This window comes from Carassius gibelio, chromosome A11, assembly GCF_023724105.1.
Source record: "Carassius gibelio isolate Cgi1373 ecotype wild population from Czech Republic chromosome A11, carGib1.2-hapl.c, whole genome shotgun sequence".
Lineage (NCBI taxonomy): Eukaryota > Metazoa > Chordata > Actinopteri > Cypriniformes > Cyprinidae > Carassius > Carassius gibelio.
Window position 1 is genome coordinate 803,434 of NC_068381.1, and position 22,910 is coordinate 826,343.

Sequence of the window (22,910 nt, forward strand, 5' to 3'; positions counted from 1 at the left end):
CCCTGTTTATGTATTAGTTTCAGTTGGTTCTTCACAGGACTCTGAATCTGGACTCCATCAGTGCTCCTGACCGTGTCCAGATCCTCCTCAGAAGAGCAGCTTAATTCCTGCTCATTAGATCAGAGCCGGACACTTGAACACTGTTTGACCAGAGATCAGACCTGAGACACCTGCTCCACAGCGCTCTGATGCTGGACTGAAGGAGTCGGTCGTCGCTCTCAATCCCATCAGAACATTAGGATCATATAAACCACACAGATGTTAACATTGGAATTAACTAAAACCATGAAGAACACGTGTTCCTTACATGTGAAACAAAGTTAAAGGTTCGTTTCTCATTTTCATTTAGGTTAACGTACTAAAATATCTAAAACTGAACAAATTTAATAAAAACATAGATATATTTAATGCTACCGGAATCTTAAAATTAAAACAGAAAAAAATATTTAAAAAAATGCATAATAGTGTCTCAGTGATACTAGAATAGAATTGTATTTTTATATTTCCTTATATTTCAGCTTCTTCATGTTTGTAGTTTTTGTGAGTCCCAGAAGTGTGTGATGACTGCCACCCAGTGACTGATCTGAGAACAGCAGGAAACACCTGATGATGACGGGTTAGGAGCATCTACTGCATTCTGTGCATTAGACTCAGTCTGTCATTAACAGCACACAAGAAGAGAAACCAGACGTTCCTTTAAGAGAAAACTAATGCATTTATTACAAACTATAACAGACATTTCAAAGTGCAGCACGAACAGACGAGACAAACATTCACATACAAACACATTTACAACTGCTCAATACAGCACCAAAACAAAAACATAATTCAAGTAATGAAGTAATGTCACATGTGCTGATGGCGGTCAGCGAGAGTCGGGGCGGAGTATTTTTAGCAGCACTGCACAACAGTTCATGTGCTTATCGTCATCTAACTAGAACCAGAAGTAGATAAATATCACGCGTGCTTTTTAAAACAGCATGTGACCACAGCGGGAAACTATATTCATGCAGTGTGCGCATGTCAAAAGAGTAAATCCGATCAGAAGCTCGTGACAATCGCGCTTATAAACCCGATCACTTTATATAGCGTTCATGTAAACACTACGTTCAGATTCACCGATCAGAACGAATTCACTCCAATGGAGGCAAAACTGTCCATGTAAACATACCTAGAGATGTGATGTCAGCGCTGGCTCAAGTCCACAAAATGTCTATCTATATGTACGGGGTGTAGAGCGCTGACGGGCGGGGTCTCGAGTGCTGTGGGCGTGGTCTCGTGCGCTGGTGGGCGGGGTCTCACGCTGCTGGGCGGAGTCTCGTGCGCTGACGGATCGACGTGCTTCACAGTGAGACCTCAGCGACGTCACTCAGGAGGATCTGTGTGTGTGATTCTCCGCTCTGATATCCCTGCAGGATCTTCTCCAGCTCTTCTAAACACGGCCCGATCACGTGACTCGACACCGGAGCCATTTTGAACCTACGAGGAACAAAAACAACCATCAGAAGCACTGAAAGCATTATTTAAAAGGCACATTTTACATCGCTCCTGCAGTGCATGTGTGTGTTTGTGTGCGTGTGGGGGGGGTGTGTGTGTGTGTGTGTGTGTGTGCAGGTGTGTACACGTGCATGTGTGCGTGTGTGAGTGCGCGTGCATATAACTGAGTTTTACATCGCTCCTGCAGTGCATGTGTGTGTGTGCGTGCTGGTGTGTGTGTTTGCTGGAGTGTTTGCTCACCTGCGCAGCAGTTCTCCAGCTCTGCGTGCGGTGGGTCTGTGTTTCCTCAGCGCCGCGGTACAGAACGCTGCTAGCGTGTTGTAGCAGTGCTCCTGCAGTGCATTATGGGAGCTGGTCTCCCACTGCGGGAGCTCGCTGGCGTAGCGACACGCCGTCTGAACAAACTCCAGCAGCTTCTCCCACTGAGCTTCCTGCAGCAGCAGACGGCCTCCGTCCTGACACGAGCGCTGCACACACACACATTACATCACAGTTGTCTTGTGTACGTGTCATCTGTCATCAGTCTGTAGTCCAGTACAGCGCTAGCAACACCAAACACATAGGTTTGATTCCCAGAGAAGGGATGAACTAAACTAATCTTGCTCAGTTATAATTCTGTGAATATCTGTTAAACTGAATCCTGAAAAATAAAATGTTTCATGGTTTCCACAGAAATATTGAGCAGCACAACTGTGTTCGACACTGATAATAATCAGAAATGTTTCTTGAGCAGTAAATCATCATATTATTCTGATTTCTGAAGATCATGTGACACTGAAGACTGGAGGAATGATGCTGAAAATACAGCGGAGCATCACAGAAATACATTACACTTTAACACAGATTCACACAGAAAACAGATGATTTACATTAGAATAATATTTTATGATTTTTACTGTATTTTTGATCAAATAAATGCAGTCTTGAGCAGAAGAGCGTAACGGTGGTGTGTTCTCACCCTGAAGGCCATCAGCTGAGGCCGGGCTTTCCTGAAGCAGTGTGCGTCTCTGTTGGAGCCCAGACGGGAGTATGGGATGGATCTGTACACGCTGCTCTTCTTCTGATGCAGATCCTCCAGTAAGAGCCTGAGGTCAGAGGTCAGCGAGACGGACGCCATCTGAACGGACTGAGAGCACGGAAGACAGGGTCACGGGGTGCTAGTGTAACACACACACACACACACACAGAGACACACTCACACACACACACACACACACCTGCTCGGCCAGCAGAAGACTTCTGAGCAGGTGTCTGGAGACGGACGTCACACACGTGTCCAAACGGCCTGGAGTCCGGCGTCTCTCTCGACCTGCGTCCACTTCAGACACTGAGGAGTGTTTGAGAGTCCTGACGTCACGACACACACACACACACGCGTGTCCCCGTCTCCCGTGTCTCGCTCCGCCGGACAGCACATCCATGTAGGATCTCCTCAGACGTCCTGCGGGAGGAAGAGGAGTAATGAAGCTTGAGATGAAGGACAGCGACGAGGAGAAATACAGCAGTGGACACACAAGACCTTCATCATCATCCTCATCTTCATCATGATGATGGTCATCTTCATCTCGAGAGCTTGCTGTGGTTTAAGACTGGATGAGAAACTCTGCATCACTGATGTTTAATTCTGCTCTGTATGTCTATGAAGCGCTGCAGAAATAACCTCCAGGACGTTCCTCGGTGTTAGAAGACTTCCACGACTATAACCAAACTAACATCAACACTTCGTTTTCCCACCTCACGCATTAAAGATCTTTCATGATTTACGGTTTCGTTTCAGATTTAGACATATTTTACTCTCAGCCCCAAAACTGAATTGGTTTAAAAAGGATTTTACACAGACCTGGTTATAAACACACATGCTAACAAACATAACATTTATCAATGTTTTTATATCCTTCTTATTGGACTTAAGTTAAAAACAGACAAATAGTGCGCCTATGGTTTCTTTATGTTTGTAAAATATATATATACAAATATAAAGACAATTTTATTGCTTTAGACGGATGGTAATCAGCAAAAAATGTTTTCAATCTTGATTGTCTTCACTGTTTTTTAGTTGAAGACGGTCACACATCTGAAGGGATGTTTTCAGCGCGGTTTCTCTCTTATCCTCCTTCTTTCTGGATCTAAACAACATCAACAATATTTTTTATATATAAATTGATAAATGAAGTAAATAACCCTATCTCAAGTTGTGTTTCCTGTAGTGTAGAACATATATAAGATTATTCTATATACTTATGAGCTTGGGTTGAGCCTGAAAATATGAACAAGTGTGATGCTACTAAACATGTTCTGCAGCACTATAAAAGAGACCTGAGTGACGTCATTTCTGATAAATGATGTCACACATGAGTGGATCATTAACTTATTGGCGTAGAATAGTTAGTGTTAGAGTCTACACTGAGGGACTTTAAAGTCTCTTGAGTATATATAATATATATATATAAGAATAAGAAAAACACAAATAAATGCTCACGTTATTGACAAAAAATAGACACTGCACATTTAACGTTAGTTAATAATTTTCTCAGAGATATGACAAAATGCTTGGTGTATGATTGATGTAAGACGTTATTTTAGGCTAAAACTTACTAAAATCTTATTTTTTTTTATCCATTATAATGGGGTTACCAAGAAAAAAGCTTAATTTTAGTGAAACACCACTTTTAAAAATCTGAGGGACTGAAATATTACCGAACCCCAGCAGCGACCGATTTAATAATTTCAGCACTGAGACCCTGAAGTTGATGAACGATGATGATGAAGATGATGATGATGTCCTCACCTGTGATCTTGGCCTGTGGTTCTGGGATCTCCATTAAAACTGATCTCTGATCAGAATCATCTGCCATTTTAAACTCTTTCTTCTCTTCCTGCACGAAACGCGCGATAAACTCTCAGTTTTTCAGCGTGAAACTAAAATAACCTTCGGGAACGCGACTCAAAACACCGATGAAAACTAAAAAGAGAAAAAATCTGAAGAACATTAATAAAATAAACCATTAAACAGCGATGAAGCGCGGAGGAAAGTTTCTGTTTGGCGCCGAGAGCGCGCGCTCTGCACTCATTCATCCGCCAGACCCCGCCCACAACATTTAGCGCGCAGGCGGGGCTTCCGTTCGTGCGCTCTGATTGGCTCTGTAATGCGAGGCGACAATCTGATTGGTCTGACGTCAGTGCTGTGCTGTAGAAGCTCAGGATCGACTAAACTGTGAGTTAAGGCTTTCATTTGAGTTTAAATTCATTTGAACTCTACCTCCATTTAAATTTAGGGGGCCAAATAATGATTTAATGTTATCACAATCAATAATTGCGTTTCAAACTGATGAGCAAGATATAAAAGGTATTTTATTAACATCCAGATATCATACATCAAAAATACTTAATGCTTCGAAACCATAACAGCGGTAACTACCAATTTAATGAGTGCAATAATCACATTTTGTCAAAAGAAAAAGAGTGAGAGCAAAGTTCAGCACCATAAAGTGAAAGATGAGGGTTTTTAATCACAGTGTCTTTGTACTTCTGAACACGGCTGGATATAGAGTCTCGTTACAGCACCAAAAGTGATCAAATAAAGCTAAACACAATAAACAGAATGGCTCAGGCGTGTGGACGCTTCGCTCATGATTTGGTTGGCTGGTTTAGGTTCAGGCTGTTAGACACACATTTCCCAGAGTTCAGTGGGGTTTGGACGGCGCTGTTTGATCCTTTGGGTTTGGGAATCCTGGTGGGTCCAGGACGCCGGAATGATTCCAGAGGCATCTGTCAGGAGCCAAAGAGAAAGACTCTCAGTTTAGGACATGAACACACACAGCATTCCTCTTGGATTCAAGAAGTGTCTCAGCTACTGATGAACATTTCTGAATTATCATTCAGTGGGTTATTTAACCATATATTACTGCGTCTTTGGAAGGCTTTTGTCTTTCAAACACATTAAAATGTTATTATTTCTTATATATATGTAATGCAGGAATTCTCAACGTTTTGTCATCTTTCACCTAATATATTTACTCGAAGAACCCCAGATATCTTAACATAAATATTTTAATAATTACGCATCACATTTCAGTGTTGGTGGTTCACTGATGTTGGTCAATGATCACATCACATGCAGGTAAACAAACAAAATATTGCATTTTTTAGTAGGTCTTTTATTTTGATTGATGTCATTTTAAAATGACTTTTTTTCTGATTTAATTCATTATTAGCTTTATATTAAATTCATGAACCCCAGTTTGGAAAACCTTGATGTAATGTTATGTTTAATACACTTTATGTTGTTAATTACAATGAATGTAACAGTATATTCAGTAATCTACCCAGCTCTGGCAGTTACAAATACAGATTATACAGATTATACTAGTTGTGTAAAAATAGAAAATCTCTATTGTCAAAGACAAAAATAAATTAAAATATGTGAGAAATGTAATAATTTAATTTTCCATCTATTTTTATTGTGGTATTTATATTGTGTGAGGGGTCAATTTGACCCACATATTTTTTGTTCAAAATAAGATTCACAAATAAAAAATAAATATAAAATTTGAACTTTCACTTTCTTTTTGTAATAATATTGTCTTTTTCTCAAACCCTGTAACTGGGTTTCTCTCTTTTCTTTCCAGTGCTGCAAGAGTTGAGAGATACAAAAAAATAACATCCGAAAACAACCTCGAATAGGCAAGTCTTGAATATTATGTATTTAATATTCAAGACGAAATCTAAAGTTCACCCAGTATTTGGGACAGGTTTAGACAGATGTGTATGGTGCTGAGGGGACCAGAAGGTGGCGCTCTCAAACACCGATCAGCTCCATACACAACGACACACCAGACTTCATGCTCTCACACAAACATGCCCTTATCTGCAAAACATAATCAAGAAGGCTTCGAAAAAATGGTTTACTTGTCATAATTTTTTCACCTATAAAGAAAAATCGAATTGGTTATAGCTGAGAAATTCTGACATGAGTCTGTGCAGGGAGAATGATGAATATGTCGATGTGAGATGTATTTTTGTTTGGATCAGTTATTCAGAAAGATAGAGAGAGAGACAGGAGTCTTAGTGCAGACAGACAGAGTGTTTCTGCAGTCGTCTCCTGAGGTTTGTGTGACGGATCTATTTCAGCTCGATCAGCACTAATGCTCTTCCAGAGAGTGACGTCAGCGCAGGAGAATCGAGGAAGTACGTCACAGTCTCCCTCTGCTGCACAGCTGCTAATGCATTTCTATACAGTTTACAATCATATGTACTGATAATGTTTGGCTTACGTTCCTATTCAGTGATGAACATTTCTACATGTTCTCTAGTTTACTTAATGTATGAAAAATGTGTTTTCTTGGTTAATGTTGCAACATTAAGTTAAACGTTACGTTTTCAGACATTATGGGAACGTTACTTTTGAATGTTTCAGAAAAAAATTAAATAACTGATGTATAAATTATGTTTTCATTTGAAGAACGTTCAGATAACTTTGAATGAACGTTCCATTAATGTTACTGGAAGAGCGTTTGTTCATAACCCTATGTCAGAATCTTTTGCAGTGGATTTGGAGATGTTTCTCAGCCTCCAGAATCTGCAGAGAACTTTCTAAATGAGCTCTCCAAAACCAAACCAACTGCAGATTTGCGTCACACATGAAAAATGTTCAAATGTGTGTCACGCTGTGCTCTCGGCTCGAGTAATGCAGAAGAAACCCTTGCGGATGGAGTCAGAGGGCATGTAGATGCACATAATGACCGCTAATTAAAAGTGTGGTACGAGCAGGAGCTTCCAGAGACGAGCTGCTGTCACCATGGAAACTAAACAAGGCTTTTGTTTGGGCTTCAGAGGACCGCTGAGAGAACCGCCTCCAAACAATCCTTTTCTTCTGAAGGAACTCTCAGAAACATTTTATTAACGTTATATAACGTTGAAGGCTTCCCGTCACACATGCTGCTACATCTGAGATGCTTTACCAAGTAACTCTTCTGATTCATCATTAATCAAAGCCTAAACTAACCTAAACTTGGTCTCACACTTCAGCTAATAATCAGCTGAATCAACTTTAAGGGCAGTAAGCCACCCTGGGTAATCGTGTGTCTGGTTAGGTCTGTGTTTAAATATCCTATCAGTCATCATCAAATCACACGAAAAGCATCTCAAATGAGGAAATGATTCCTTCAGTCCCATCGGGCACAACATGTCATTTGTGTTTCTTGGTAACGAGGTTCACGTCATCTCTAGTGCACATACTGCATCGATTCAAGCTAAACGAGTGTGTGTGTGTGTGTGTTTGAGTGTGATTCACTAACGGGGCTGATGAGACATCGTCTCACTTCATAATCACAGCTGTTCCCAAGCCCTCCATGAACAGCAGTTTGTTTAGCCAGACAACCAGAGGATACACACTCCAGACGGCACCAATTCCAGCCTAAATCAATTTAAAGGGATACTTCACCCAAAAAGGACAATTTTATGTTTATCTGCTTATCCCCAGGGCATCCAAGATGTAAGTGACTTTGTTTCTCCAGTAGAACGCAAACTGAGATTTTTAGCTCGAAACTTTGCAGTCTGTCAGTCATACAATGTAAGTGAATGGGAATCACAGCTTTGACAGCCAAAAAACAAAAATTAAACCCTGCGGCTCGTGACGATACATTGATGTGTCGTGAAACAATCAGAAACAATTAAGACATGAAACAATCAGTCTGCAGTGAATCAGATGTAAAGAAAACTATATAAATACTGTTCAATTTCTTTCCTGAACTGTCTTGAACGCGTTTGCATATTCTTCTTCTTGCTTTACAGCGGATCGCAGACTTATAAGTGCATTACCATCACCTATTTCTCAAATGGACCATTGGATTATCAGTCTGCGATCTGCCGTAAAGCAAGAAGAAGAAGACACAAAAAAGCTCGGGACGGTTCAGACATTGCAGTGAATCAGAGGTATAAAAATAAATACCAAATATAAAGACTATCCGAGACCGATCGTTTCATGTCTTTGGACATCAATGTATCGTCACGAGCCGCAGGGTTTAATTTGTTTTGGTTTGTGTAACTATTTATTTATTTATTACTCTCAAAGCCATGATTCCCATTCACTTAATTACATGATGACGTTTTTAGTTAAAAATCTCTGTTTGTTTTCTACTGAAGAAACAAAGGCACTTACATCTTTGATGCCCTGGGGATAAGCAGATAAACATCACATTTCCATTTTTGGGTGATCTATCCCTTTAATGCTTCATACAGTCCATGTTCATGAGTGCTCATTCACTCATGTGCTCCGATTTATTAAAAAGACTCTATATATACGATGCTGTAATGTCACTGTGTTTGATGGTTATTTATTTTTAATACACTACTGCCAAAAACCTTTCATCATTTCTGACCAGTGCATGCAAACTCATCAAATTAATGTTTTAACTTGAACACACAGCAGAGCTTTAATGTTTCTTTTCTTTGGAGTCAAATCTCATGCAGTGGTGAATGGTCATGCAGACAGTGATGTTTTCCATGATATCATGAAAGAAGTGTGAAAGATGATGGTGGTGTTTTGGACCGGGCCAGTAAATATGACATCAGACAATAAATCGAACTCATGCAGATGTGTTCTCCTCTTCTTAACTGATGATCACAAAGTGAGGTTTACCTCACAATTTAATATAATATGAGCTGATTCGGTTAATTTGCCCCAGAAACGTAATACTATATGTCTTATTAGTGGTTGAATGTTTTCTATTAAAATGTTTTTCTACAAATAAATTATGCAGTATTACATCATAAACATCTCTTTGCTTTAATGTGCATGTGTTTCTCACTACCTAAAATAATATTAGATTAAGCTAATTTTAATATTCTCATTTTAATTATTAACAGAAACAAAAGTGATTGGAAAATGGAAAATAAACCCAAAATGCAATTGTACATCAATCAGTGAACTTTAATGGTACAGGATTATTTGCTATCTAGCAAAAACAGTAAGTGCACTTAACCTAAAAGTGAAGTGAAAAAGCACAAGAGCTTGTTTTCTCGTTATGTGTTGTTTTCTCTGCTTTCGTTTTACATATCATGCACATAAACATCTCATTATTACTCAAACAGAAACCCACAAATCAAACCAACACAAGAAACTACAGTTGCACTGGTTAGCCGCTACTGCGGTCAGATCTGAGGGTCTGGAGAGGATCACGGTGCCGGCTGAGGAGATCAGGGGAGGGTCACTAATCAAACACTAGTCAGTCTGGGTCAGTCACAGATATTACTTACTGTAATTTGTGAGGGTCGTGAGATTGGACTGGATGTGGGCTTTATCACGATGCTGCTTGTGATTTTGTTGTTGCCTTTGGCTGGAGTGCCACTGGTTAGCACAGGAATCCTTTGCTCCGGCCCGAGGGAGTAATAGGGGATGGATTTGGCTGTGGTGTTTACAGCTTGAATGTAGGGGCTCCCTAAGTGAATATGGATTTTATTGTCATCAGTGGTAATGACATTCGGACCTGAGCTGTTGGACCTTTGCAGTTGCCAGCTGTTCTGCCTTTCCGGGCTCACACGGAAAACCGTATGACCTCCCACAAGCTCTATCGGCTCCAACCGGTCAGGGCTTCCGGTGGTAACGGACACAATCTGAATGGGCGACATGGCTCGGTCCGGGGTCACCGATCCGCAGGACTCCGAAGCTAGAGTTTGTGAATAGGCTGCCATGGTGAGCGGCGACATGGAGCGATCAGGCGTGCCTGGGGTGCATGGACTCTCCGGAGGAGGAGGAGAACCCTTGGGCTTGTTGGAAGGTGAGATTGGTGAGTTCTGGAGGATCGTAATGCGCTGTTTTGGAGGGGCGCCGCTTGTCGGGATGACCGCTGTGCTTGTATAGGACTGGGCGTTCTCTGTGGTGGGACTTGTGATCTCAAGAGTTGCCATGTTGTGCCCGTGGTCAGGGGTCACTTTGATATGGAGGGGTTGTCCAGGACTGTGTGCAAGGAACAGGTCTCCCTGTTGAACATGATTACCATTCTGTCTCGGTTGTGTCATGCCATTTATTGGATGCTGGATTTCTCTAGTCTTAAGAAAAGGGCCTCTGACTCTTCTCATGTTGTTGTTAAGATTGTTGACATTGTTCATGTGTGAAGGAGTGCATTTTGTGAGGTTGATCTCATTGTAATTAACCTCTTCCTCCAGATCGCTTTCCACGTATAGCTTGCCGTTGACCAAGGCACGTTCCAGTGGTGCAAGGTTCTTGTAATTTGGGGATAGGCTGTCTGTTGGGTCCGTCTGCACCTCCTTTGTGGAGACTTGGAGATCTGAGAAACGTCTTCCGTTCATGCCCGGCCTTAGACTCTTACTGAAGCGGCGGTATCTCTCGAGTTCTCGTGTAAGGGTCTCCATCTCTCTGGCCAGCTCTTTGTTCCTGACCTCTTGCTGGGTGAGTTTTCTCTGTAGGGTTGTGTGGTCTGTGTTCAAGCGGCAGATGGATTCCTCTGTGCCCATGTACTCATGGATCTTCTCTTTGAGGGCTTCGACCTCTCTAGTGAGATGGCTGGATTTGGCCTCTTCCTCTTTCAGACGTTTATACAGTATATGCTCTTGGTTGGATTCCTCTTTCTCAGCCAACTGGAACTTGGACAGTTCCTTCCTGGAGATCTCCAGCTCCTCCATCAAGGCTTTTGCTCGTTCCTTTTCATTGGAATATCTCTTTTCCAGGGATTCAAACTCATCTTCAGTTTTCAATAGATCACCCTCAACCACCTTCACCTCCTTTAACTTCCTCCTGAGGCGTTCCACTTCCTGGGTCAAATCTTTCACTTTGTTGTCTTCTTGTTGGTAGCGGTAAGGAACTGGGCTCTTTGTGAGCTCCTCTTTGGCCTTATTCCTCAATAATTCTCTTTCCACTGCTTCCAGTGACTGAAGCCGCTTTTTCATCATGCTGACCTTGGACTGAAGGTCACTGTTTTTCTCTTCTTCCACTTTCAGCTTAGTTTTGAGCTCGTCCCTCTCCCTAGTGGCAATGCACATCTTCTCCTCCAGTTCGGCCTTTGACCGCAGAGCTCTCTTGCTCTCTTCGATCAGTTTTTCAGTGACGGTGTTGACTTTGTCTTGTTCTGCCTGCAGTTTGCCAGTGCTGTTTTGCACTTTGTCCTCCATCAGCTTTAACTTTTCGGCCATGGCTTTTCTCTCATCCACCAGCATGACAGTCAGTGTTTTCAGTTTTGTCAGATCCTCTTTCAGCGACAGCTCCATCTTCTCCAAATGAACCTCGGTAGCTTCAAGCTCTTTGATTCTGACTCTCAGCATATCTAGTTCATTGGACATGTGTTTAGTCATGGTCCGTTCTTTCTCTAGGTTGCTTTTCAGTGAATTGCACTCCTGCTTACTCTTTCCAAAGGCGTCTTCTAGTTTTTCAAGTTCCATGATTCTGTGATTCAACTTGTCCACCTCTGCTTTCAAGCTACAGCTCTGGTTTGACTCCTTCTCCAGCTTTCTGTTGAGGTCCCTGCACATGTCCTCCATCTTGATCAACTCTTCATCCTTTCCCTCCATTTCAAGCACTCGTTTCCTCAACTCCTCCACCTCTGATACTAGGCTGGAGTTACCGCACTCCCCTCGGCTCATTTTATCCCGCAGCTCCTGCAGTTCTTCCTCCGCTCTGTGCAGGGTCTTGTTGGTTTCTTCCAGCTCATCTAGCTGTCGGCTGAGGGCGGAGAGCTTCTGCCGCAGCTGTCTGTTCTGGGCATCTTCACTGGTCAGTTTGGCAGTCATGGCTTCCAGTTCTTGGTGGAAATGGCAGGCCTGGTTGCGCAACTCCTCCTCCAAGCGAAGGACTTTGTTCTCCTCTTCTTGCAGCCGGGTTTGGGTGGAGCTCAGCTCCTCTTGGGCTTGAGTGGCAGTATTCTGGAGTTCCTGGACCTTCGTATTTTGTTGGGTCAGCTGCTCTGTGAGCCGCTGCTGTTCATCGACCACTAGCAATGAGAAGGATTTTAGCTTGGTCAGCTCGTCCTTCAGATTTGTGACTTTCTTATTGTTCTCTTCCTCCTTTCTCTCCTGGTATGTCTTTTCCTGATCAATGAGCAGTTTCAGTCTGGGAAGAGAGAAGAAAATATGGAAAGACTGTTAATATGAAACCTGGGAATTCTCAAAACATGACATTTGAAACATTTGTTGTAATTGTTTTGTGCAAACCTTGATTTTGCATTGACTTTAGAAACATTTGGTCTTAAAGTGAAAGTTAACTGAACTGGTATTCAACTGGGAACCCTCATGTCCATGTTTGTCCATTGCATATGAGGATAAATGGAGGAAAACAAAACCCTGTAGACTAAAAGTGGGGCAGTGTGTGTTCCAGAGGTGCAAAGTCGGGCAGAAAGCGGGGTCATGGTGACTGGCGCGAGTTTCCCTGCTCCCAAATGCTGCCAGCGGTGGAGGGTGTTTTGACTACAGGACATAGCTGCCAATCTGCACTACATTAATATAAGGCACATTACAGTGGAAATGGAAAAAGACCCTTAATAAGGGGGTTCCTCTGTCTCTCCCCCCACACCCATGAACACCACCACCTTCCCTCTGTGGTTTTATATTTTAAGGAATTCCCCCTCCTCCAAAGACCATTACTGTCTATGTAAACAAAACCTCTTTCAGAGGCTCCTAACCAGCAGTGGACAAGGATGATGTCAGCGCTACGAGGCGTATGAAACCACCTCATACAGAAGTGTGTCTGTATGCTTCCATGTGTGTGTCACTCATACGTGGCTTCAGCCTTTGAAAGGTAATGGAAAATATATAAAAAAACTCAGAAGATGAAAATAACAACATAGATCAAATATAAGTGAAACTAAGATTCTAAAAATACAGCATTGTAATCACAGCAGTGTTCTACTGAACAACCAAAGCTCCACAGTCTTCTTTTGTGAGTTCTGTGAAAATGAAAATGAAAAATGAAAATGAAAGCCAAAAAATTTAAGTGTGTAAGATTGAAACTCTATTGTGCTAATTGCTCACAAATTCTGTAGCGAGCTCATTATCTGCCATCACAATGCCAAAAATAATAATAATAATAATAATAATACATTCAAGATGCATGTGTTAGATCATACTACCAAAGTTTTTATTTAGCTACCTTGAGCAGTTTTATTTTATTCATCTGAACAGCCTGATAAGCTCAATACTGATGCTACATTTCTGTGTAATTTAACAGCATGATAGGTTTATGCAGGGGCGTGTCTAGAGCATTTTCAGTGGGGGGGCCATGCTGGGGCACTACCTCCGAATGGGGTGGCCGCCAGTGACCAAAAAAAAGGAAAAAAAAAGCTAAATTATACAGTATATTACGTAAATCCTATTGATTTTATTGTTTGTTTGTTTTTTTAGCTTGAATAAAGTTACTTGTAAACAAATGCAGTAATAAACCACTTTTTTTTTTTTTATTAATTTAGTTTTTTGTCATCCCTGTATATATCCATTAAGTTACATTTGAGAATATATATATATATATATATATATATATTTTTTTTTTTTTTTTTTTTGAAAGAAACTCCCTATTTCTTTACTTCATGGCTTGGCACTGCTCTCTTCCCCTGCCTTCAAAAGAAACACTTATGTGTGTCTGTTATTCTCAATCTCACAAAAAAAAAAAAAATCTAATTGTGAATGAAATGCACAGAATGCATCCATGTCATTTCATGTGTAAATGACTAAGTTAGGCCTGACAATTTAACTGACTCTCTAACTGACTTACTCTCATGCATTAACAAGTAAAGTGTCACCATACAATTATTATTATGGAACATTCTGTGCATATTGTCATTTGGTGCAATCTTGCTATGTGGTCACTGTCACAAAATAAACTGATACAAAATATGCAAATCAACCTTGACTGTTTATTGTTTGAAAGCGCCCAGCGTATTTTACTTTTATTGTGTTTTATTAAATGTTGACTGAACATTCGATTGAAATCAACCATGACCAACGCGAGCAGAGCCTGACGGGGTAAAAATATTGATCTGAGAAAATCATACAAACATATTAAACCATACATAAAGGTTACCTACCAGCTCTTTGTTTGGTGTTTTGTGATGTGTCGTTCTTGAACGATTCGAATCTTTAATGTGACTAGGGTAGAACGAGTCGTCTCTATGACGGCGACATCACTTTGAAGGTTTTTCTCTTTTGAGTTCACCCTTCAGATTAGACTATAGAACTGTAGTGTTACTTGTTTAGGATTCAAAATGTTATTTGCTTTTAATTTATGTCATTTTGTCCTTTTTGAGCAAGCATCTTATACATATATAAGACCAATTTAAGCAATTGTTATACCAGCAAACTCAGAATTGGATTAAAAATTTAACTAGGCTATAAATACTTGGATTATTATATTATTATATAGCCTAGTATTTATTTACTGATAGACAGTCAAAAAGACAAAGTAATCAATATTTTATTTATAACAAGGTTATATTTATTTATACAATAATAACACACCACAGATCCTCAAGAAACAGTTACAAAAACACAGTGACAAAAATGTCAGAAATAGCGTATGTGGCTGTCATGTGATTAAGGAATGATTTGAACCCGAAGACTTGTCAGACAAGAGGTGAGTTAGTCACAGACTGAAGACCCAGGTAATGAATTCATTAATCTTTTCTGTATCTTTATAGCATTTTATTTTTGTATTGTTTGTAGTGTGATCAACGTTTGCTTAAGTACTAGATGTGTTGGGGAAGTAACACGTAACATTTTAATTACATTTTGGTAAAATGAACGAAATGAATCGGAAAAAGATTCGTTCATTTTGCTGAACGCGACTCAAAAGTTCAAGTCGGTAAAATGATCAGAACTTCCCATCACTAGTGTCTCGACTTCCCACACTTGATAAACTAAAAGTCCAAGTCCGCGATGAGCGGTTGTTTCTCTGCGGCTGCACTTCTTTGAATCGCGATTCGCGAACTTCAGTAGAGTCTATAAAATGATTGGCCATAAAATGAACCAATCACAAGACATCTTATAGGGGGGGCACCTGGGGTGGCCAATCAAATTTCAGGACCCGCCCCTGGGTTTATGTAACCACTGCATCACAGTTTACGTATTAACCCTATACTAAAAAGTATGCTAGAATATAGCGCACTGAATGCATTATGCCAAATGTGCCTGGATACTATACTATTTCCAGTGAATTTTCAAGTATGCATGTGTGTTTAAAGTATAATGAATTTAGCTAGATACGAACACAAGACAATGGTTTCAATAAAGGTGTGGTAGTGAGTCCTAATGCTGCCGTTACATACTTTCCCACCACTGAAGTGCATACTATTCCTGTAATAGAAATATGATAATTGAGACACAACCTATGATTCCCAGCAGCATGTAAATACATTTGTTCTGGGACACTCGTTTATTTAATCTTCTAACCACAGACAATGGATTATACAGTATACAGACAACTATGTGATCGATCTGACATTGTGCTGATGAGAAAACATAACGAAAGCAGAAAGGATCCTGAGCTCATCAGAATGCAACATCGTGAGCATCCAACACCCTAAAAGCAGCTCAGGAAATCAGAAATGCTCATTCCCTTCCCTGTTTAACCTTGGACCACCCGATCGAATCGGACTCGCTCCCAAGAGCCCAGATTTTTACAGAGAAAAGTGAGGAAAAATCTATGGAAAAAAGACTTTGCTACAGACAGGGCCGGATTAACCATACGGGCAACTGGGCAATTGCCCAGGGGCCCAAGACCTCCAAAGGGCCCAGGGCAGCAAGGGCACGAGCAAAATACTGTATCTGGTAATCTCCCGCTTTATATTAAACAAACTGTCAACACGGGCTATTGCGCTGCACAGAGAGATGCTGCGCTGCCTATGACTTTGAACGTGAGTTGAGAGCGGTTGAGAGTCAGTCTCATGCGGACTGACCAATGAAGAGAGGGCCTCAAGTTAAGACCCTCTCCTCATTGGTCAGTCCGCATGAGGTGGGTCAAATGTTACGCCGAGCGGGTTACGTCAGGCGTTGCTACAACAGAAAAAAATCTGACATGGAGAAGCTAAGTGGGAGCGCGAAGTGAAAATTAAAAAAGTAAAGGACATCAGAAACGCAGAAAATTTAAAGTATATACCTAAAATAGGCAATTCCTTCACTCCTGTTAATGTTGCCGACAGTTCTGTTAAGTCAGCTTCCGTCAAAGACCAGGACAACTCAGCTAGCCAGGACTTTTCTACACCGCAAGCTTACGTTTACAGCCCCGAGAGCGAAGAGCATTTCTAATTCAAACATGCACTTCGTCATTATTTAGGATTTCAATTGTGTGTTTTTCCAGATTATGTAGCATTTATTTCTGTCTTGTCTTCTTCAGAGAAATGGACAGATTTCTAAATGTTTATGTAGCACTAAAATGTTTAACTGGTTAATTGTGCTGTGATATGTTGTTGTTCTATTTTAAAACAAGTTAAAATGAGCTTTTTCCTTGAGGTGCCAGCTTCATTAAATGAGCTGAGGACCAAAGTGTTTCTTGATGTGTTGTCTGTGGTCTTCTGCTCTATCAATTCCATACATTTCTATTGGGAATAAATGTTGTTAAATAAACAATGGTTTGAAAGTGGTTGCTCATTTATTCATTTTTGTGAAAATGGAGGATATTTCCCTCCCTCTCAATGTAGTGGTCAATTTTACCAGATTATACAGATGCTGATGTGTTTTGTTTTCATAGCATCATATGTGAGTGAATGTCTTTGATAGTAGTGCATTTGTAGTTCTATGAGTATTTAAATATTTGTAAATCAAAATACACCTGATGACAGTTAGAATTTGAAGTATTGAGTATATTTACTGTTTATTACGGTAATATATTCTGTATATGACCATATTATGGTGACCCTGGGGTCGTGATGATGGGGCCCTTGAATATTGTTGCCCAGGGTACAACAAAGTGTTAATCTGGCCCTGACTACAGACTTGGAAAAGCCTGTGGAGAAGGATTTAAATGTCATGAATAAGGGTGTGTGAAATATCAAAATGATCTGAGAGAACTTGCAAAACTCAACTGGATTTCTGATTTGAATGTTACAAACGTTTTGTGTGTCATGGAATGTGTGCATTTCTGTGATATTATATAGAAAAATGCAGAAAAACGAATGCTGCTGAGCTCTCATTTAACAGAATTAGCATTTTTGTCTTCAAATGCTGATCCTTAAACAACTTTTTAGTAATTATCTTTAAAGCAATACAAAATAAAAGACTCTTCTTAAGTTCTTTCTGTAGAGTCCAGAAGTGTTTGTGTCCACCAGAGAGCAGCAGACCAGAGACGGAGCTACTCGTGCAGGGATTATTACAACCCAAAAACAGCAAACTAAACACGCATTAAATGACAAAGCAGTTTACAAAAACATTTAAAAAGTGTCCATGACTAGAACACGTCGGTGTCGAACTAAACCGGATAGATTTCCATCATCTAAACATCGATCAGTTTAGTGAGGTGAAGTTCAGAAATTACTTTTCTAGAAACAGCAGATTCTTGCACTGGAGATAATAACTGTATGTAAGTTAATAACAGGACTGACGTTAATGACAGTATGTAACTGGAACACATTCATAACAATTATAATCTCATCCTTTTCCAAAAATCTGCTCATTTGATTAATTTACTAGCACCCGGCATAAAAATTAAGACTTGGTGAATATAACCGAACGAACAGATGAACATCTACATCATCAGCAGGATGGAGGTGATTCTGCCAACATGTGAACATTTGAACATTACTATTTTACAGACATGTAACAACAGACTCAACGATCATCATCATCATCATCATCATCCCGGCAGAACATGATCTTCACTCGATGCTGCTCGTTTCTACATCAGATTCAATGCAATGGAGGTTAAACCACTCAACTCAATCCACCAACTCATTTAAAATCATCTCATAAATAATGTGATATCAAAGACCATCTACATGCAGTCAGAGGTTCTGCGTGTGTGTGTGTGTGTGTGTGTGTCGTACCTGGTCAGTGTCGTTCCAGTGTGCTGCTGGTGTTCAGTGTGTCAGTGATCTGAACATTCCAGCTCTGAAACTCAACAATGAGACGGACTGAAGACGCCTATGAGAGCATGACATCATCAGCACGCCCTTATATGGAGCCTCTCACAGTCATGAGCTCATGTGTGTGTGTGTGTGTGTGTGTGTGTGTGTGTGTGTGAGAAACTTTCTTTGGATTACAACATTTCCTTCTGGTTTTCCTCACTTGAAGTCATTAATTCACCCAAAGGGAGCTAAATTTACTAACATTTATAAAACACAGAGAGTGAGAATATGTGTGTGTGTGTGTGTGTGTGTGCATGAGATAAACAGAGATCCAATGAAACCGGACTGTTTTAGTTCATTACAGTCTTGTTAACAATTTACAGTAAGGTTTCAATAGCTAAATAAATTAACTCAATCAATGAACAATACTTCACAGCTAACATTAATTTCAACATTTACTAATGTTTTTTTTAAGATCTAACATCTTAAAAACCAACATTATCAAGGGGTAATAAATACTGTAAAAATATATTGTTAATTGTTAGTTCATGTTTGGCATTAATGTAAAAAACACTCACACGCACACTCTCGCCAACTCAGACTCTCTCGCACACTTGCACACACTCTCTCGCACACTTACGCACTCACACTCTCTCGCACATTCACACTCTTGCACACTCACTCTCTCGCACACTTACGCACTCACACTCTCTCGCACACTTACGCACTCACACTCTCTCGCACATTCACACTCTTGCACACTCACTCTCTCGCACACTTACGCACTCACACTCTCTCGCACACTTACGCACTCACACTCTCTCGCACATTCACACTCTTGCACACTCACTCTCTCGCACACTTACGCACTCACACTCTCTCGCACACTTACGCACTCACACTCTCTTGCACACTCACACTCTTACACATTTAAACACTCTTTCACATGTACACACTCAAAGTCTGTGGCACACTCACACTTTTTCACACTGTAATACACTCATAATCTCTCACACAATTATGCATTTACTCTCTCATATGCTTACACACTCACACTCTCTTGCACATTCACACTCCCGCACACTTGCGCACTCACACTCTCTTGCACACTCACACTCTCTCGCACACTTACTCACTCATACTCTCTTGCACACTTACACACTCACACTGTCTCACACAATTATGCACTCTTGCACACTCACACTCTCACACATTTACACTCTTTCACACACTTACACACTCATAGTCTCTTGCACACTCATACTCTTTCACACACTAATGCACTCACAATCTCTCACACATTTACAAACTCTCGCACACTTACGCACTCACACTCTCTCGCACATTCACACTCTTGCACACTCACTCTCTCGCACACTTACGCACTCACACTCTCTTGCACACTTATGCACTCACTCTCTTGCACACTTAAGCACTCTTGCACACTCACACTCTTGCACATTTAAACACTCTTTCACATGTACACACTCAAAGTCTGTGGCACACTCAAACTTTTTCACACTGTAATGCACTCACAATCTCTCACACAATTATGCATTTACTCTCTCATGCTTACACACTCACACTCTCTTGCACATTCACACTCCCGCACACTTGCGCACTCACACTCTCTTGCACAATCACACTCTCTCGCACACTTACGCACTCATACTCTCTTGTACACTTACACACTCACACTGTCTCACACAATTATGCACTCTTGCACACTCACACTCTTGCACATTTACACTTTCACACACTTACACACTCATAGTCTCTTGCACACTCACACTCTTTCACACACTAATGCACTCACAATCTCTCACACATTTACAAAATCACGCACACTTACGCACTCACAATCTCTCACACTCTTACACACTCAAATTCTCTCTCAAATGCACACTCACACATTCACTCTCTTGCGCTTATGCACTCACACACTCATACTCTCTCTCACACACACACACACACACTTATGTATTTACACATTCACTCTCTTGCGCTTATGCGCTCACACACTCATACTCTCTCACACACACACACACACTTATGTATTTACACATTCACTCTCTTGCGCTTATGCACTCACACACTCATACTCTCTCTCACACACACACACACACACTTATGTATTTACACACTCACTCTCATGCTCTCTCGCACTCTCAAGCGCTCACACTCTCTCGCACACAAACTCTTACTCACACACTCATCTGGAAGTCATCTGAAGAACTCGGCACTGTTTGCAGAAGTTTCAGGGCAACGCAAACACACTGTCCACTGCTTGTGCAACATCCTCATTCCTCCACACAAACAACACAGATTCCTTAATTTAGAATCACAATCAATGTGTGAGCCACATGTGAGTCAGTTCAGGGAACGATGACGAACCGCTCACATCTGCTGTCAGGAGAGTTGGATTTATGCAATATCTCCAGATGAAGCTTCAGTGAAACAAACCCATCACAATGCTTTCATCTCACAAACATTAAACATTATCATCTGACTTTCTAGCAGCTTCTTGTTTAAACTTTTAACCAACACGTGAGTAACTCTCAGACACAGTAAGAACAGAGGTCACCACATAGTAATGGTTCTCAAAGTAATGGTGCTCTATAGTGATACTTTTACTAATCACAGTCAAAGCATCTCCTATATTTCTCCGCATTGTCGCTTAAATGATTGCTGATTAAATGTCAATTAATATATTATCATGTACATTGAAAATATCACTCACGACCATAAACTCAACAACTTCAAATCAATTAAAATCACTGCACTGTTTTTTCATTAATACCTTTTGAGAATTGCTCACTCTTCTTAGAATAAAACCGTTTGGTAAATACATGTTATAGATATTGAACAATTTGTGAACAGTTAATTTATGGCTGCTTCTTTTAAACAAAAGATAGTATTTCCGTTCCATCCCAGCGTTCTTACACTCAGATGTGTGCACTGATATATCTGCTGCACAAAATAAATACAATATAGCTAGATATAAAATCATGAGATAATTTACACCATTGATATATTTCATCAGGTATTAAATAAAATGAGGAAAATTAAACATGCTTAAGCAACCAAGTTTATTATTTCTGGAGAACATAAAATGCACTGAGTCTTTGAGCATAAAATCTGACTGTGTGTATCTGCGATTGTGTGTGTGTGTGTGTGTGTGTGTGTGTGGTGTGTGTGTGCGTGTGTGTGTGTGTGTGTGTGTGTGTGTGTGTGTGTGTGTGTGTTTGTGTGTGTGTGTGTGTGTGTGTGTGTGTGTGTGTGTGTGTGTGTGTGTGTGTGTGAATAAAATCACTGCTGGCTGTTTTGACTCCTGTTCCAGTACAGTGTTGTTCAGTTTCTAATCTGAAACACAAATGTTTGTTTACAGCTGGAACTGAGGAACTGAATCCTCTGCGAACGAACACGTCTGATCTGGTCACAGGTCACACACGCACGCACACCAATACATGTACACACACAGGTGACCTTTGACCCCAGGCTGTAAGGTTCAGCTCTACAGGACTCATGGGTAATGAACATGTGACATCATCTCCTCTGGCTTTCAGCTGATGAGCAGAACATGCGTTTCCTTAAAGATGAACATCAAGCAGTAAAACCCAAACGTTAGAATGTAAATTCATGCAAATTCATCTGATTGTCATTTGTTTGCTGCAGATGCGGATATCCTGTAACGTGATGACATCACTGATTACAGTTTGTGTGTGTGTGTGTGTGTGTGTGTGAGCATCTGAAAACAATTATCTCTCAGCAGAGGCGAGTGTGCGTTCCTTCATGAATATGTCATGATGTTTTACTGAGGAATGTGATTTCAAAGTGACCAAGGAGAGACAGACACACACTCACACTGTCTCTCTCACACACACACACACACACACACACGCAGATGTCACATGTTTCACAGCTCAACTGAAAAATGACGATCAAACTTCAGACAATTTCAGATATGACTGTTTGTCCTTTTAGAGTTTATTAATTTGATTGAAAAATACAGTATAAAATGGTAATTTTGTGAAATATTATGATCTAAATCATCTGTTTTCTGTGTGAATCTGTGTTAAAGTGTAATTTATTTCTGTGATGCTCCGCTGTATTTTCAGCATCATTCCTCCAGTCTTCAGTGTCACATGATCTTCAGAAATCAGAATAATATGATGATTTACTGCTCAAGAAACATTTCTGATTATTATCAATCAGGGGCGGATCTACCGGGGTTAAGCACCCTAAAAAAAAAGCCTTGCCACCCCAGTTGGCAGCAATGAATTAAAGGTTATGGCAAATTTACCAGCGCGAATCTTTCGTGATTTGTGATCCCGCTCCGAACTGATACAAATGATTCGCGATCCCCAAACTGACTCAAATGATCCGCTATCCCGCTACGTAATCCCAAACTGACTC

At 40.6% G+C, this 22,910-nt stretch overlaps 2 protein-coding genes across 2 annotated transcripts in view; both read right to left on the bottom strand.

Annotated features, from left to right (window-relative positions):
* Positions 1 to 700: 700 nt before the first annotated feature.
* On the bottom strand, positions 701 to 4,590 carry LOC128021924 (uncharacterized). Its single transcript, XM_052609020.1, has 5 exons — positions 4,286 to 4,590; positions 2,715 to 2,938; positions 2,456 to 2,623; positions 1,738 to 1,964; positions 701 to 1,479 (listed from the first exon to the last, which is right to left on the bottom strand). Exons 1-5 carry the CDS (start codon positions 4,350 to 4,352, stop codon positions 1,344 to 1,346), a joined length of 822 nt encoding a protein of 273 aa, XP_052464980.1. The 5' UTR covers positions 4,353 to 4,590; the 3' UTR covers positions 701 to 1,343.
* A 238-nt stretch (positions 4,591 to 4,828) lies between these two features.
* Positions 4,829 to 22,910, bottom strand: part of LOC128021923 (filamin A-interacting protein 1-like) — a 47,536-nt gene continuing 29,454 nt past the window's right edge. Inside the window, exons 5-6 of the mRNA XM_052609018.1 lie at positions 9,754 to 12,559; positions 4,829 to 5,265 (exon numbers count right to left, since the gene is read on the bottom strand). Coding sequence (XP_052464978.1) covers positions 5,125 to 5,265; positions 9,754 to 12,559 — 2,947 coding nt within the window. The 3' untranslated portion in view covers positions 4,829 to 5,124. The remainder of the gene's footprint in view (positions 5,266 to 9,753; positions 12,560 to 22,910) is intronic.